Here is an 18,337-nt window from a genome sequence, read left to right as displayed (position 1 = left end):
GGTTCAAGTGATTCTCCTGCCTCAGTCTCCTGAGTAGCTGGGATTACAGGCATGCACCACCATGCCCAGCTAATTTTGTATTTTTAGTAGAGATGGGGTTTCTCCATGTTGGTCAGGCTGGTTTCAAACTCCCAACCTCAGGTGATCTGTCCGCCTCGGCCTCCCAAAGTGCTGGGATTACAGGCGTGAGCCACCGCGCCCAGCCAAAACCTCATATTTTTTGCTGGGCCTCTCAAGTTTCTCCCCAGGTCCTATCCCCAGCATTGTCCCTGGATAGGCAGTGTGGCTGCTGTAACAGACACCCCTCCTCCCCCGTCAGTGATGCAACACAGCTGATATTTGTTTCGTTTTTTTGAGACGAGGTCTCGGTCTCTGCTGCCCAGGCTGGAGTGCACTGGCAGAATCATGGCTCACTGTAGCCTCGACCTTCCAGACTCAGGCAATCCTCCTGCCTCAGCCTCCTGAGTAGCTGGGACTACAGGAGCACACCACTGTGTCTGTCTAATTTTTTGTAGAGACAGGGTCTCACTATATTGCCAGACTGTTCTCAATCTCTTGGGCTAAAGTGATCCTCCCAAAGCACTGGGATTACAGGCGTGAGCCACTGTGCCCCGCCCCAGACATGTTCCAAATCTAGCAGGTGCTCTGGGTCTTCTGCTGGCTCTCCTGCATCTGCCTACAGGCAAGAGAAGCAACAAAGTGGGGAGGCCACAAGGCCCCAAACACACCACACACGTCAGGACCGGAGCACATGGCTGCTTGGAACTGCAGGGAGGTTGGGCACATGGTCCAGACAACTGGTCGGGAGAGAGCCGGGTGAGCACTGCGCAGGCTCTGCTGCAGAGCCTGACTTCACTCAGCTAACACGACCCTAGCCTCTTCCAGGCTATCCGGATTCTGGTCTCCGCACCACGGCAAGTCAGATGTTCCTAAAACTTATCTTTCATCGTACCGCTGATCTATAAGAGCTACAGAAGCAGCCAGGCATGGTGGCTCACACCTGTAATCCCAGCACTTTGGGAGGCTGGGGCGGGTGGATCACCTGAGGTCGGGAGTTTGAGATCAGCCTGGCCAACATGGCAAAACCCCATCTCTACTAAAAATACAAAAATTAGCTGGGCGTGGTGGCGCACACCTGTAATCCCAGCTACTGGAGAGGCTGAGGAAGGAGAATTGCTTGAGCCCAGGAGGCAGAGGTTGCAGTGAGCTGAGATCGTGCCACGGCACTCCAGCCTGGGTGAGTGAGACTCTGTTTAAAAAAAAAAAAAAAAAAAAAAAAGCTACAGAAGCCTCCTGTGTCAACAGGCAGAATGGGCATCGCTCAGCCTGCATTCGAGTCCCCCACAAACCCCACCTGGGCTCTTTCTTCCTCGTTGCAAGAGGCTACTCAGGCTCCCTCAAGCCATGTCCAGGCAGGTGCTTGCTAACACCGCCACGCCTCTACTAGACCACCTGCTCTGGGTGTCTACTGTCCTATTAGTAACTGTCCAAACTCATTTCACCCAATCCCCAGGGCAAGTCCCATCTGCCTCCAAGCCTCCCTTTGAGCCTGTGCTGTCTACATTTCCTCTTTGAGTCTCTCTCATGCAAGGGCTTGCATAATACAAGAATCAGGACTGAAGAGTGCGTCTGTGTCAAGGACAGAAGGCTCCAGTGGGGCAGTTTCCAGTTTCAGGGTGACTGAGGGCAGCAATGCCACCGTGCAGGAATGGAAAGCGGTGGTTGATGGTGTGGGAAGACACGGGGGCCCTCCTCAGCCTCCAGTTAGAGGGGAGATAATTGCCTCCAATTCCACATGCCCCAGGAATGACGTTCACCATCAATCCCTACAGGTGTGGGCAACACATGTGTAACAGAGTAAATGAAAAAGGGTACACCCTTGCCCCTTGCTTCCCTAGCACAGTGCAGGATGAGGGGTGGGGTTACAGCAGGAGGCAAACATCCACCCTTTCACCCCAGGCTCGGGCCCTTGCACAGGCCTGCAGCACGAGGCGAGCCCTCAGGACCTGGCAGCTGCTATTTTGGAGGCCAACACTGCTGACGCCACGACTCACACTCAGAGAATGGCTGCAATAGCCGTGCTTTCTCAACCCGAATCCAGGAATGTTAAAAAAAAAAGGTTGGGGCAGGGCCTGGTGGCTCACGCCTGTAATCCCAGCACTTTAGAGGCCAAGGTGGGCAGATCACGAGGTCAGGAGATCAAGACCATCGTGACCAACATGGTGAAACCCCATCTCTACTAAAAATACAAAAATTAGCTGGGTGTGGTGGCAGGCGCCTGTAGTCCAAGCTACTCGGGAAGCTGAGGCAGCAGAATCGCTTGCACCCAGGAAGCAGAGGTTGCAATGAGCTGAGATGGCGCCACTGTACTCCAGCAACAGAGCCAGACTCCAGCTGAAAAAAAAAAAAAAAAAGAAAGAAAAAAAGAAGGCTGTCCTTGGAGACCTAAGACCAGTGTTGCTCTTGGGTGGGCCAGAGTCGAGACTTAAAATACGTCTTAGTAATTTCTTTTTTGGACGGGGTATAGTATGGCTTTTAGTGTTAGTTTTAAAAGTAGTGTTTGGAATGCACTAAGCAGTAAGTGGCTTAATCAATATCACTATCATGTAATATTGATCTATCAGTGCTGTTGGCACACCGAATTGTACTCTTTTTTTTTTTGAGACGGAGTCTCACTCTGTCGCCCAGGCTGGAGTGTGATGGCACGATCTCGGCTCACTGCAACCTCTGCCTCCCGGGTTCAAGCGATTCTCCTGACTCAGCCTGCCGAGTAGCTGTGATTACAGGTGCCCGCCACCACGCCCACGTAATTTTTGTATTTTTAGTAGAGACAGGGTTTCACCACGTTGGCCAGGCTGGTCTTGAACTCCTGACCCCAGGTACAAAAATTAGCTGGGCGTGGTGGCAGGAGCTGGTTATCCCAGCTACTTAGGAGGGTGAGGCAGGAGAATCACTTGAACCCGGGAGGTGGAGGTTGCAGTGAGCCAAGATCGTGCCACTGCATTCCAGCCTAAGGGACAGACGGAGACTCTGTCTCAAAAAAAAAAAAAAAGAAAAAAAAGTATTTCCAAGACGCATAAAACAGGTCCACTGTCATTTTTTCCAGTTATCCAGGAACTTCCATAAAGCAAACGTTTTGGGCTGAAGGTCACCCACCCCATGAGCAGTCAGGTGGAACTAGTGCCCAGGGAAGGCAGGCAGCCTGCGCCATCATGGCCTTTGGCTCAGAGGCCACCTAAGCAGCCCCGCGCTGTGGGTCACCACCATCTCCTCCACACTCAAGTCTGAAGGTGAGCCTGTCAGGGGCTCCCAGCTCACTGGGTGGAGGGAAGCGTGTCAGGGAGGAGTGGGGGGGGCGTGCCCTGAAGAGCGAGGCCATGCACCTACCTCCAGCTTTTCCCCTGACACACTGAGTGACTCCCGGCTGCACGCCGGCCACAGGGCTCCTGTAAGATGCTGGGAGGCTTCCCAAGGCACCCCGCCCAGATGTCTTCCCAGGAATCCCAGATCCCTGAGGAGGGAAATACCATCACTAAGAAATCTGTGACCAAACTGCTGATCACAGAAAAGGAGTGATTTTCCCATTAATTCTGAAACAGTCAGTCAAACGTGAGGGAGGGGACAAATTGAGCAAAAAGCCTCAAATGAGGCTAATGAGTCACCACGCCCGGCCTTTTCAATTACATAGCTCCATTTTGTAAACTTCTGCTCAGCTTCAAGGAGGCCAACCCAAGTGGACCACAGGACTAGCAGCCTTGACTCTTGCTGGGTCAAGATCCTTCCCACACATGACTGCTGCAGGGGAAGGTCAAAAACGTCCCAGGCCAGGCACAGCTCACGCCTGGATTTCCAGCACTTTGAAAGGCCAAGGGTGGGGGGATCTCTTGAGCCCAGGAGTGAGACCAGCCTGGGAAACATAGACCCCACTGTACAAAAAAAATGAAATTAGCCAGGTGCAGTAGCGTATGCCTGTAGTCCCAGCTACTTGGGTGCAATAGCGTATGCCTGTAGTCCCAGCTACTTGGGTGCAGTAGCGTATGCCTGTAGTCCCAGCTACTTGGGTGCAGTAGTGTATGCCTACAGTCCCAGCTACTTGGGAGGCTGAGGTGATCACTTGAGCCCAGGGAATTGAGTCTGCAGTGAGCTATGATTGCACCATAGCACTCCAGCCTGGGTGGCAGATAAAGACCCTGTCACAAAACAAAACAACCCACAAGTCTCCCCTGCTCAGTGTGGCTACACCAAGAAGAATTCAAGTCGAGATTTCTTGGGTATTTTTTTTTTTTTTTTTTTGAGATAGGTCTCACTGTCTCTCAGGCTGGAGTGTAGTGGCATGACTCAGCTCACTGCAACCTCCACTTCAGCCTCCTGAGTAGCTGGGACCACAGGTGTGCATCGCCACACTCAGCTAATTTTTGGTAGAGATGGGTTTCACTATGTTGCCCAGGCTGGTGTGGCATTCTTGAGCTCAAGCAATCCACCCGCCTCAGCCTCTCAAAGTGTTAGGATTACAGGCGTAAGCCACTGAGCCTGGCCCTTATTACCTTTTTTTTTTTTTTGAGAGGGAACCTAGCTCTGTCACCCAGGCTGGAGTGCAGTGGCGCAATCTCGGCTCACTGTAACCTCCACCTCCCGGGTTCAAGCGATTCTCCTGCCTCAGCCTCCCGAGTAGCTGGGACTACAGACACCTGCCACCACGGCTGGCTAATTTTTGTATTTTTAGTAGAGATGGGGTTTCACCATGTTGGCCAGGCTGGTCTTGAACTCCTGACCTTGTGATTCACCCGCCTCAGTCTCCCAAAGTGCTGGGATTACAGGTGTGAGCCACCCTGCCTGTCCCCTTTTTATTACTTTTTAGAGACAAGGTCTCACCCTGTTGCACAGGCTGGAGTGCAGTGGTGCAACCACAGCTCACTGTAGTCTTGACCTCCTGGGCTCAAGTGATCCACCTCAGCCTCCCAAGTAATCCTCACTACACGCGTGCGCCACTGCATCTGGCTAATTTGCTTTTTGTAGAGAGGCAGGGAGTCTCCCTATGCTGCCCAGATTGGCCTCAAAACTCCTGAGCTCAAGTGATCCCCCACCTTGGCCTCTCAAAGTGCTGGGATTACAGGCATGAGCTACCACGGCCAGACCTCATTTCTTTTTTGTTCAGTCTTCTTTGCCTCTGTAGCCAACGTGTGTGTAAATATGCCTAGTCTCACCCTAAAAGCAGCCTATTGAGCAAACAAGTATATTTCAGTTACTCAGCATATTAAAACCGTTTCTTCACAGGTGTTTCTGTCCTTCTTGTTTAACACAGAAAACAGGAGAACCAAATAAGCCAAGCTCTTTATCTTCCCAAAGCCCTTGGTCTAGACCAGAGTTCCCAAAGCGTGGTCAGTGGTTTCTCTACATCAGAAACAGCGGGCGTGTCTGTGTCCTCAAATGCAATGTCCAAGGATGTGGGGCGGGGTTTGCGATTCTGTATTGTTAACAGGCTCCCCAGGAGTTCCTGACAGCCAACTGCAGGCATCACTCCCAGGAGGGCCTGTGAGCCCCACATGCTCCCCTAGAGGGATGTAAGCTGGGTGATCATGTCTGAAATAAGGACCCAAGATTCCTGATTCCCCGATGCGGTTTTTAAATTTTTAAGGTAGGCAAGGGGAAAAAAAGATACCAAGTGAAGAATTCATTGTATATTTATTATTCACAGTTAATCACTACCTACCAAATGCTATCCGCAGAGTTAAAGGATTAAGTACATAGGTCTTTATTTAAACACTGATTTTTTTTTAAATATATACACACAAAACTTAGTTCAGCAAGGCTTCATGATATACACCAATTCCAAAATAAAACAATCAAATGGTCCAGGTGTAGAATGCCAGATTCCTTTTATCATCTGCGAGGAAAAGAGAAGCAGAATGAGGAAGAGTGAGGGAAGGCGGGGACAGGCTCTGCCCAGAAGAGCTGCCACCTCCTGGCACAGCAAACGCTCCAGGCCTGGGCCCTGTTCATATCTGGAGTCGGAGGGAGACTCCCATCGGCCGCTTTGGGACTGAAAGGCCCAAGGCTGTCACCAGCTCCCGGAAGAGAGGGAGGCAGTCTTGTTTTTGTCGTGGGAAGGGGTTTGGGTGGAGAAAAAGATTACAGGCACATCACCACAGGGGACCAGAAGTGGAGAGAAGACAGAGTTCTGCCAAGGCCTTGGTCTTCCTGTCTTTCCAATCTTGCCTTCCCCAACTCTCCCTGCTTCCTGGGACCATCGGTAGGGGTGGGGAGCAGCAGTCAACACAGCCCACTGGGAAGGGAGGCACAAGCAGCACTCCAGCTTCCCAGTGCCGCCCTCACACTCACCTGGACAGGTCAGGGGACACAGGATGAGCCATGGCCCAATCTAAGAGCAAGACAAGTGAAAAGTGAGTACTCTCACTGTGTACCCCAGCATAGGAATACAGTGAAACCTGCTACAACTGGAGGCTACGTTCCCACGACTCCCTCCTCCGCTCTCCTTGTCTGGGACTTGCTGGTTCCAGGGGTGCATATAGGGAGGGGGCGGGGGCCACAACCCCCGAGATGGTGAGGACAGGCTTCCGACCCCCCTGTAAGCCAGATCCAGTTGGATGTGGGAAAGCTGGGCTGTCACCTTCCCTCTTGCCCCGGTGGCCCATCACACTCACACTGCACCTTGGGCAAGCAGTTCCCTGAACCCCCAAGGGGCTCACAACCCTTAAAGCTGGAGCTTAAAGCCTCCTGGCTTAGTACAAGCAGGAGAACGCCTCACCTTCCACTCCTGCTTGTCTCCTTTGCTCTACCCTGGCTCCCCTGCCCGGAGGGAAAAATATTTACACAGAGTAGGAGACAAATTGGCTGAAAAGCTCTGGACTGTCTTTAACTTATTTTAAAACAAAACAAATTTAAAAAAAAAAACACCACTCAGAAGCAACCCTTGAAATAAGGAAAAAGGCACTATGAAAAAACAACATGCTCGATAATCCCACTGGAAGGGCCAACAAAGTGGAAAGAGACAGGCTTTCAGGTGGGCTTTTTTTTTTTTTTTTTGAGACGGAATCTCGCTCTGTCACCCAGGCTGGAGTACAATGGCACGGTCCCGGCTCACTCAACCTCCACTTCCCAGGTTCAAGCGATTCTCCCGCCTCAGGCTCCCGAGTAGCTGGGACTACAGGTGCGTGCCACCACACCCGGCTAATTTTTTATTTTTAGTAGAGATGGGGTTTCACCATGTTGGCTAGGTTGGTCTCGAACTCCTGACCTTGTGATCCGCCCACCTTGGCCTCCCAAAATGCTGGGATTACAGGCGTGAGCCACCGCGCCCGGCCCAGGTGGGCTTTCTCAGGAAGCCATGGAAGCAGAGACATGCTTTCCTTCTACCCCACTCTACTGCGAACTTGGACAAAATACACTGGGGGTCTGGGCTGGAAGGCAGATTCCTACAAGTCCCCTCCTCTGGAGGAAGCTAAACAGCAAAGGCGTCGAGCGGCCCTGCCCGCTCCTTTTTGTGTGTATATACGAAGAACACAGGAACAGCTGTTCTTCTTTCAGTCATTCCAACTAAAACAGACATTTTGCATAGAGAGAATACCAGCCCACTTGGTTTCTTGTTTTTTATTATTGGCGTCAGCTAGGACTATACGTGGCCTTAAACGTCATGCACTGATGGACAGAAGAGAAAAAAGGATGAAAAAAAAGACAAAGGAGGGGAAAGAGGAGCAGCAGTGAAAATTTGTAATAAAAACTCTTCTTAATTTATAGGTAAGTTTTGGCATTTTTAAATCCAACGCCCCCTCCCACCCCCTAAAGTTCCAACCAAAGTGAGAGGGTCACAGGGTGACCCAGCCAGGTGTTCTGCACTCCCTCACAGGCTGCTGTCAGAGGCAGCTTGTGGGTTTAATTCTTTTGCATGTGTTTTACATTTTTCACTTTCTTTAAATAATTGCTTCTTGACTCTTAGACGTTCCGGTTCACGGGGGTGACATAATTGCGGGGAAACATGCCGGTCTGCCCGTGGCAAGCTCCTTTCCACCAGTTGGGGTCTGAGTTATCCATGACATGGATAAAATCTCCCCGGCGGAAGCCCAGCTCTCCATCCTCCTGGGGATCAAAGTCAAAGAGGGCCTGGACGTATGTCGGCTGCTGCAAAACAGGAGCAGGAAAAACCCACATTGCATTCCTGGTCTGTGACCGGCCACCTCCGAGGCCAGATGGGTTCCAGGGGGAAACGAATGCGTGCCAAATTCTCCATGTTTCTTAAACTCACCTCCCATCTCCCCACCCCCCGTTTATTCTTACCTATTCTAAATTTACAGGCCAAGCGGGTTTAGTGTGATATTTCCCAGTGCTCAGAAAATATTAGAGTATGTCTCCCAGAGGAGGGTGGCCAACTGTGCCGTATTATCAAGTAGAGGGCAGGCAGTGCTTGGAGGAGAAAGTTCTTCAGAAACAGCCGTCTGTGTTTAGGCCGTGGGCCCAGAATCTGCAAATCCCTTCTACGACACCCTTAAGGTATTAAAGCCTAAAGTTCTGGAGCTCGAATAACATAAGAGGCTCTAACCGTAACTTACGACCAGGGCTCGAGGGACAGGAACGGGTGCCGACCCCATTCCCTCACAAGCATAGTTTTCCTCATAATTTGCTTCCAGGGACAGGATCTTTGGCTGGGTGTGTTAAAGACCATCTCCCTAGAGAGGCTGGCAAGCTGGCTACACACTGCCTCTGGAAAAGCAAAAACCTTGTATTTGAAACAACAAATCTTTTTTTTTTTTTTGAGATCAAGTCTCCCTCTGTCGCCCAGGTTGGAGTGCAGTGGTGCAATCTCAGCTCACTGCAATCTCCACCTCCCGGGTTCAAGCAATTTTTCCATCTCAGCTTCCCGAGTAGCTGGGACTGCAGGTGTGCGCCACCACATCCAGCTAATTTTTGTATTTTTAGTAGAGACAGGGTTTCACCATGTTGGCCAGGCTAGTCTCAAACACCTGACCTCAAGAGATCTGCCTGCCTCGGCCTCCCAAAGTGCTGGGATTATAGGTGTGAGCTACTATGCTGGGCCAGAAAAAAGAAATCTTTAGTGTGAATGGAGGGTAACATTTTCAGTAAGGAGCACAGAAGCCCCAGCGGCAATCCCTGAAGGGCGCCTGCATGTTGAGGGGCGCCTCCCCTTTCCTACAAGAATGCACACTGAGGAGCTATTCTTAACTAAAAATGATCCCATCTCACCCTGATGAGGCTTACCTGTGGCACCTGTTCTATGTCCCGCAGGAATATCTGCTGGTTTCTGGAGACAGATGTAGATCTGTGATAATCCACCAGCTCATTCAAAGAATTGAACTTCACCACCCAGAGGAAGTACTTCCCTGCTCCATCTCGGAGCACCTTGAAGTGCTGCACATCGTTTCCAAACCTGAGAGGGACAGAAAGCACATGTGACTGGCTAAAGGCTCTAACTTGGCAAATCGAGGGTATTCCCATATAGGAGATATCTCGAGAGAACCACTGTCCCAGCAGCACTCCTCAGGGACAGCAGAGCAACAAGTTTCCTCACTGCGTGTCCCTGGGACGGACCTCTCCCTATGACTGATGGGCACCAGGACAACATCCAGAAACCAGAGAGGGACAGGCCATCAGTCATTCTCATTCTGAAGATGTTTGTAAGATAAAGAGTCCAGGCCGGGTGCGGTGGCTCACACCTGTAATCCCAACACTTTGGAGGCCGAGGTGGGCAGATCACCTGAGGTCGGGAGTTCGAGACCAGCCTGGCCAACATGGAGAAATCCCATCTCTACTAAAAATATAAAAGTAGCTGGGCGTGGTGGTGCATGCCTGTAATCCCAGCTACTCGGGAGGCTGAGGCAGGAGAATCACTTGAACCTGGGAGGCCGAGGTTGTGGTGAGCTGAGATCGCACCACTGCACTCCAACCTGGGTAACGAGAGTGAAACTCCGTCTCAAAAAAAAAAAAAAAAAAAAAGAGTCCATGTGCCCTGAACCCTACCAAATAAAAACAGCCGTACTTAAGACAAAGGAGTGTGACTTAACATCCTTTGAATCAAAAAATAATTAAAATCTTATATGCAGGAAGAAGGTGAGGAGGGCTGGAAATACTTTCAACAATTCTCTCGTAACTGGGAATAGTTCAAAGTAATGTTTTCCATTCAGGAATTTTAGCTCCACTCATGGGGAAAAAGTCTCTGAACAAAAGGACATACTGGGACAATAAAAGAGGCCCAGACTTCAAAACCCAAAAGCTTCTCCATCACTAGATCACACCCTTTTATACTGGCAAGCAAAACCAGCAACAGCGTGGCTGGCTGGTACTAGCTCACAGGGTCTGTCACAGGATATTTGGCTAGAACACCAGCCTAGCAAGGGCGCTTCTGCCTGTCCTGTTCACCTGGCCAGGCACTCAAAAAGGCATTCTCGGCCGGATGCGGTGGCTCATGCCTGTAATCCCAGCACTTTGGGAGGCCGAGGTGGGCGGATCATAAGGTCAGGATATCGAGACCACCATGGCTAACACAGTGAAACCCCGTCTCTACTAAAAACACAAAAAATTAGCCAGGTGTGGTGGCAGATGCCTGTAGTCACAGCTACTCGGGAGGCTGAGGCAGGGGAATGGTGTGAACCCGGGAGGAGGAGCTTGCAGTGAGCCGAGATTGGGCCACTGTACTCCAGCCTGTGGGACAGAGTGACACTCCATCTCATTAAAAAAAAAAAAAAAAGGCATTCTCTGAGAGTGCTTGTTCAATGAATGAATGAGTCCCTCCTCTCCTTCAGTCTTTCAGCTGATGGAAACCAAAGGCTTCAGAAAATCAGTCCGGCAGGTGGCAGCACTGAGCCTCAAGGAAGCCACTCAGTACAAGATGCCTCGCATTTGGAAAAAATACTGCTTTACATGTAAGACAAAATGTGGAAGGTGAGAAAGCTTCATTAGCAAGGGTATATTCCACGGCACTTCTGGCCCCACAGAGGCCCACTTCCACCCATGCAATGCAGGTGGTTTCTAAAAGAGCCCAGGGCCCCAATAATGAGCAGTGTTTCAAATCACAGGCGCAAAACATCCTAAAACTAAGAAACATCTGACAACTGTTGATTCTTGAACCTCTTTTGCAGAGGTGTGTGTGTTGTTAAAGAGAGTCATGACACTGCTTTGCTTCTAAAACAATAAATGCATTAAATCCTTAAAAGATTCTACTTGAGAAAATGGAAGTTTGAGAGTTTCTGCTGAGCAAACAGGCAGCGTCCAGCCGAGCACGTGGCTGCCCCCGTGGTTTTGGCCACCACCCAGTGGTTTACTGCTTGTTCCCCTCATCTTATAAGGTTTCAGTTACACTTGGGTCAGTATAAAACTAAAGAAAGACAGGTGTCACACATGTTTTTCTTTTCTTTTTTTTTTAAAGATGGATGGAGTCTTGCTCTTTCACCCAGGCTGGAATGCAATGGCTCAGTCTCGGCTCACTGCAACCTCTGCCTCCTAGGTTCAAGTGATTCTCCTGCTTCAGCCTCCAGAGTAGCTGGGAATACAGGCGTGTGCCACCACGCCCAGCTAATTTTTGTATTTTTTAGTAGAGACAGGGTTTCACCATATTGGTCAGGCTGGTCTCAGACTCCTGACTTCATGATCGGCCCGCCTCAGCCTCCCAAAGGGCTGGGATTACAGGCGTGAGCCACCATGCCGGGCCACAACTATAAATTTAAAATCTACGTTTCAAAAAAAAAAAAATCTACATTTTAATCACACATTAAGTGGTTCTAAAACCAAATAAGATATTCAGTTTGTTTGTTTGTTTTGGGAGACACAGTCTTACTCTGTCACTCAGGCTGGAGTGTAGTGGCACGATCTTGGCTCATCTGCCTGTCGGGTTCAAGTGATTCTTCTCTCTCAGCCTCCTGAGTAGCTGGGATTACAGGCACACGCCAGCACGCCCAGGCCATTTTTGTATTTTTTTTTTTTTTTTAGTAGAGACAGGGTTTTACCATGTTCGCCAGGCTGGTCTTGAACTTCTGATCTGCCTGCCTCGGCCTCCCGAAGTGCTGGGATTACAGGTGTGAGCCAGCGCCCCCAGTCTTTCTTTTTTTTTTTCTTTTTTTTTTTTTTTTGAGACAGAGTTTTGCTCGTCGCCCAGGCTGAAGTGCAATGGCGCCATCTCGCCTCACTACAACCTCCGCCTCCTGGATTCAAATGATTCTCTGGCCTCAGCCTCCCAAGTAGCTGGGACTACAGGTGTGTGCCACTATGCCTGGGTTATTTTCTATTTTTAGCAGAAACGGGGTTTCACCATGTTGGCCAGGCTGGTCAGTTCATTTTTGAAATGGAAAAGTCTCACGCTTTACATCAGTTATAAATGGGAAATGGTGGCTGGAAGCAGTGGCTCCAGCCTGTAATCCCAGCACTTTGGGAGGTCGAGGTGGGCGGATCACCTGAGGTCAGGAGTTCAAGACCAGCCTGGCCAATATGGCAAAACCCCATCTCTACTAAAAATACAAAAATAAGCCGGGCGTGGTGTCAGGCACCTGTAATCCCAGGTACTCGGAGGGTGGGGCAGGGAGAACTGCTTGAACCTGGGAGGTGGAGGTTGCAGCGAGCTGAGGCATGCCATTGGACTCCAGGCTGGGGGACAGAGTGAGACTCTGTCTCAAAAATAAATAAATAAAATAAAAGGAAAATGGTTTTCTATCCCCCATTCAAAAACAAAACAATCTTAATGTAATCTAAATTAAGTAGTGATCTGAATGTTGAATCTAGTCACTTCTCTATATATAACTGATGAAGTGATCTGCCGGACTCCTGGGGAGGGTCCTATGATAGATAATACATTAACTAGGAAATAACTGAAAGTAAAAAACATATGGAAGTAACAATTTAATTCAAAATCCCGACTTCACAGCTGAGGTGTGAATTGTTTAGAATCTTCAAGTGCTGGTTTCTATTCTCCACACTCTCCACGGCGGCAGAACTTCCTGTCTTCTCCATTCCCTGCTTACCCGCTCCCTTTCACACCTGAACTTTCCACCGGGTAAATGCAAGCCCCAAATCGCCTGCAGCAGCCTTCTTAAGTGACTGTGAGGGCCTAGGATGGGGCTGGTGGATTTAAGTCAGTGGACCTGAGCAAGGCAAGCCAAGGCAGCCGACAGGTGCTCCACTATCCCATTAGAGAGAGCTGTGGGAATCCCTCGGAGGGCAGAAGCTCAGGAGTGCTGGGCACTAGGGAAAACTGGCAGGCTCCAGCTGGCTGCAGGGAGCTGCTGCTCACCTCCTGAAGGCTGTGTCCACAGGGGAATCTACATCCAGTGCTTCTAGAACTCATTTTGAGAGGAGCCAGAAATTAGGATTTTAATGTGAAATGAAGATACTGTTTAGGCTAAGCCTCCACCATTTTGTGTGTAGCCAGGCACCTGACCAACGGCTTCACAATTTGGATCAGTCAGAGACAGGATTCCAGGCAACTGCAGCAGGAAATACTTACTTGACAGAGAGGGAGAAGTCCCCAGGAGCGCTCTCACTCTCTCGGATAAGAAAGGCCCCATCGTGCCGCTGTTTGCTAAGCATTTCTTCTGCCTTGGCTCTGGGGATTTTGCCAAAAAACCACCTAAGGAAGGAAGGCAAGCTGGTCAACATCTGCTTCCCCACAAAGAAACGGGATATCCAGCCTTCAAACTGTGAGTAACACAACACTCCTTGCCAGAGGAAGGGGCCTCCCTCCTCATCCTCCAGCCTCACAGTGCCCAAGATCGACACTGGGTCGGGTCCCCAAAGACAGACCTTCAAAGGTCTTTAGCCTATTCCATTTCCCAGAAAGCGACTCACCAAGGCACTAACCGTGGGTCACTCTTTCTACAGAGGGAGACATTTGAAAATGGGCCCCCCAGGCCAAAGCCCACTGGACTCCCTACTGACTCATGACAAAGGCGCCTGGGGAAAAGCCCAGGCCTTTGGGCTTGGTGTACGGGATGAACTGCCAAGGAGAGACTGGCCCCTTCCTGCAGCCATGTGATAAGATCACAGCTTCACCACAGTGGGACTAAGGGAAAGTGGGGAGGAAACCTGGACGGCCAGGAGCTGGAGGCAGGGTTACTTTTGCTAACAGCCCAAAGGCAAAAGGTTCAGACAGTATGAGGGTGCCTCTACCAGTAACTAAGGTCAGCATTCCTCTCAAGGCCTGCCTCTGTGGCCACTGCTCAGAGTTCAGCTTTCAGAAGCCACCAGGAATATTGTAATTTACCATATGCTCAGCAGCTAGCTGCAAAATTCAGATTTTTGAGGCAAGTTGCAGACTCTTCTGCTCCCAATTGCTGATTCACCTTGGCCAGAAGAAAAAGTGGCTAAATTCATGAAAAACTGTGAAGCAACTGGCTGTGGCTTATCAAGAGGAAGAGGAGAGGAACACTTCTACAAGAGCTTCAAGTCAAGCTGCCTCACTATTTCAAATGAAAACTATAATTAGGAAGAAGAAACTGTGAAAACCATGTTCTCTTCTCAAAATTGTCTTTAGTTATCATTTTTAAAAGCAAAAGTTATTCATAGCAAATAAAGACCTATAAACATGGAAACTGGCATTCATTTAATATGCTAATTATAATATCAAAAGTCCTTTTAATGGACCAAATAGTCCATTAAAGTTGTAAATCTAACTTACATATCTTTTTTTTTTTTTTTTTTTTTTTTTTTTTTTTTTGAGGAGTCTAGCTTTGTCGCCCAGGCTGGAGTGCAGTGGCACGATCTCGCTCACTGCAAGCTCTGCCTCCCGGGTTCACGCCATTCTCCTGCCTCAGCCTCCCAAGTAGCTGAGCAGCTGGGACTATATATAGGCGCCCGCCACCATGCCCAGCTAATATTTTGTATTTTTAGTAAAGACGGGGTTTCACCATGTTAGCCAGGATGGTCTCGATCTCCTGACCTTGTTGATCCGCCTGCCTTGGCCTCCCAAAGTGCTGGGATTACAGGCATGAGCCACTACACCCGGCCCTTTTTTTTTTTTTAAGATACAGTCTCACTCTGTCATCAAGGCTGGAGTGCAGTGGCACGATCTCGGCTCACTGCAACCTTTGCCTCCTGGGTTCAAGCAATTCTCCTGCCTCAGCTTCCCTAGTAGCTGGGATTACAAGCGGCCACAACCACGCCCAGCTAATTTTTGTATTTTCAATAGAGACGGGGTTTCACCATATTGGCCAGGCTGGTCTTGAACTCCCGACCTCGAGATCTGCCCCCCTCGGCCTCCCAAAGTGCTGGGATTACAGTCGCGAGCCACCGCGCCCGGCTAATTTACATATCTTACTTATAAGCAACCATATTGGAAGATGTCCCTAAAATAATATACTATACTCAAATTCAAACAGAAAGATGTGAACTAGGAAGGATACACTTAGAAGCTGCCCTTAGTAACTTTGTCCTTGTGTGTGTGTGTCAGCCTCTAGGGACTCTTAGTAACTCTGAATAGTCCGACATCTACCTGCTGGAGTCTTTCTCATTTTGCATACTCTACTGCCAGGCTGCTGAGGAGCTGGGACAATAGATCCTCCTGCTTCTACAAATAACTCAAGGCTAGGGCCTGCAGTGCCTGGAAATCAGGCCACACAAGAGAAATGACATATCACTAGAATAGAATGCTCTCTAAATATAAAAGGACAGGCTGGGCCTGGTAGCTCATGCCTGTAATCGCAGCACTTTGGGAGGCTGAGGTGGGGTGAATCACTTGAGGTCAGGAGTTTGAGACCAGCCTGGCCAACGAGGTGAAACCCACTCTCTACCAAAAATACAAAAATTAGATGGGCACGGTGGCGAGCACCTGTAATCCCAGCTACTCGGGAGGCTGAGGCAGGAGAATCACTTGAACCTGGGAGGCAGAGGTTGTAGTGAGCCGAGACTGTGCCACCGCACTCCAGCCTGGGCAACAGAGTGAGACTCTGTCTCAAAAAAATACATAAATAAATAAAATAAAAAAGGAGGCTGGGTGCGGTGGCTCAATGCCTGTAATCTCAGCACTTTGGGAGGCCGAGGTGGGCGGATCACCTGAGGTCAGGAGTTCGAGACCAGCCTGGCCAACATGGAGAAACTCCGTCTCTACTAAAAATACAAAATCAGCAGGGCGCGGTGGCGCATGCCTGTAATCCCAGCTACTCGGGAGGCTGAGGCAGGAGAATCGCTTGAACCTCCGGGAGGCAGAGGTTGCAGTGAGCCGAGATCACGCCATTGCACTCCAGCCTGGGCAACAAGAGTGAAACTCCATCTCAAAAAAATTAAATAAATAGGCCGGGTGTGGTGGCTCACGCCTGTAATCCCAGCACTTTGGGAGGCCGAGGCGGGCGGGTCACAAAGTCAGGAGATCGAGACCAACCTGGCTAACACGGTGAAACCCTGTCTCTACTAAAAATACAAAAAAATTAGCCAGGTGTGGTGGCAGGTGCCTGTAGTCCCAGTTACTCGGGAGGCTGAGGCAGGAGAATGGAGTGAACCTAGGAGAATGGAGTGAACCTGGGAGGCGGAGCTTGGAGTGAGCCGAGATCGCGCCACTGCACTCCAGCCTGGGCGACAAAGCGAGACTCGGTTCCAAAAAATAAATAAATAAATAAATAAATAAATAAATAAGGACACTTAACGGTATTGAGACCATTTAAACCTTCTCATATCGGGGGGCCCTGGGTTTCCAATGTAAGTGTATGCAGCATGCATCTGACTGGGTACAGCAGTGAAAATCCACACATGGCCTCGGCTGGCTCTCCCCACACTGCTCCACACTCCCCACCATTGCCACTTCCAATAGCAATGGTGAGGGTGAAGCTTCTCAATCAGCAAGGCTCTCTTTCCTCCTAGGCCCCCAAGATCTCTCCACTAGGGAGGTTTTTTCCCATTTGTAGGTATAAAATAATGAATATAAACTGAAATAGCCTAGATGTACATGAAGCTAACACAAAAAGTAAGATGCTTCCCTCAAACTCCCCAGAGGCAGCACGTGTTGGCGGTTCTAACACTTAGGTTTCCAGACCTTTCTGTCTGGTGTCACATAGACATGGCTGCTGTGTTTTCTTGCCTCCAGCTTAAAATTAACGCAATTTTATTTTCAATTAAAAAAAATAAATTGTAGTGAAGTACAAATTATAATGTTTAAAAAGTACTCTAACTGGAATTAAAAAAACCAAAAACCAAAAAAAACCACAACTCTGTTATAAGCACCCAGATCAAGAAATAAAAAATCTGGCACCAGGCGCGGTTGCTCACGCCTGTTAATTCCAGCACTTTGGGAGGCTAAGGTGGGAGGATTGCTTAAGCCCAGTAGATCAAGACCAGCCCGGTCAACACAGTGAGACCCTGTCTCTACAAAAGATAAAACATTACCCAGACATAGTGGTGCACAGCTGTAGACGCAGCAACTTAGGAGACTAAGGTGGGAGGATAACTTGAGCCCAACCTGGATGACAGAGCAAGACCCTGTGAATAGCTGTCACTACTAAAACACTGAAATACCACCATTCTACATTTCTGTAGCATTTTATATCATTTATAAATTTGACTAACTTTTTAAAATGATGATATGTACATGTGACTACATGCTTACGGGTGAATTTTTTTTTTTTTTTTTTTTTTAAGACAGTCTTGCTTTGTTGAATAGGCTGGAGTGCAGTGGCGTGATCTTGGCTTGCCGCAAGCTCTAACAGGCAAATGTTTTGAAAGTCTTTAAAAAGATGGGCTTTGGGCCGGGTGTGGTGGCTCACACCTGTAATCCCAGCACTTTGGGAGGCCGAGGTGGGCGGATCACGAGGTCAGGAGATTGAGACCATCCTGACCAACACAGTGAAACCCCATCTCTACTAAAAATACAAAAATTAGCCAGGCATGGTGGCACATGCCTGTAATCCCAGCTACTCAGGAGGCGGAGGCAGGAGAATCCCTTGAACCAGGGAGTTGGGGGTTGCAGTGAGCCGAGATCGCGCCACAGCACTCTAGCCTGGCGAAAGAGCGAGACTCCATCTCAAACAAACAAACAAACAAACAAAAAAAAGATGGGCTTTGGCAGGGTGCGGTGGCTTACACCTGTAATCCCAGCACTTTAGGCCAAGAGTTCGAGATCAGCTTGGCCAACACAGTGAAACCCCATCTCTACTAAAAATACAACAATTCGACGGGAGTGGAGGCACGCGCCTGTAGTCCCAGCTACTCGGCAGGCTGAGGCACAAGAATCGCTTGAACCCAGCAGGTGGAGGTTGCAGTGAGCTGAGATAGCACCACTGCACTCCAGCCTGGGCAACAGAGCAGGACTCCGTCTCATAAAAACAACATCAACAACAACAACAAAAAAAAACAAAAAACAAAAAAAATAAAGGTGGGCTTATACAACAGAAATAGC

At 49.3% G+C, this 18,337-nt stretch overlaps 1 protein-coding gene across 1 annotated transcript in view; it reads right to left on the bottom strand.

Annotated features, from left to right (window-relative positions):
- Positions 1-5,663: 5,663 nt before the first annotated feature.
- GRB2 (growth factor receptor bound protein 2) overlaps positions 5,664-18,337 on the bottom strand; it is an 87,492-nt gene continuing 74,818 nt past the window's right edge. Inside the window, exons 4-6 of the mRNA XM_004040999.5 lie at positions 13,463-13,585; positions 9,232-9,400; positions 5,664-8,136 (exon numbers count right to left, since the gene is read on the bottom strand). Coding sequence (XP_004041047.1) covers positions 7,951-8,136; positions 9,232-9,400; positions 13,463-13,585 — 478 coding nt within the window. The 3' untranslated portion in view covers positions 5,664-7,950. The remainder of the gene's footprint in view (positions 8,137-9,231; positions 9,401-13,462; positions 13,586-18,337) is intronic.

Source organism: Gorilla gorilla, chromosome 4 (genome assembly GCF_029281585.2).
Source record: "Gorilla gorilla gorilla isolate KB3781 chromosome 4, NHGRI_mGorGor1-v2.1_pri, whole genome shotgun sequence".
Lineage (NCBI taxonomy): Eukaryota > Metazoa > Chordata > Mammalia > Primates > Hominidae > Gorilla > Gorilla gorilla.
The sequence above is the reverse complement of the archived record's forward strand: the minus strand, read 5'-3'. Positions and strand labels throughout refer to the sequence as shown.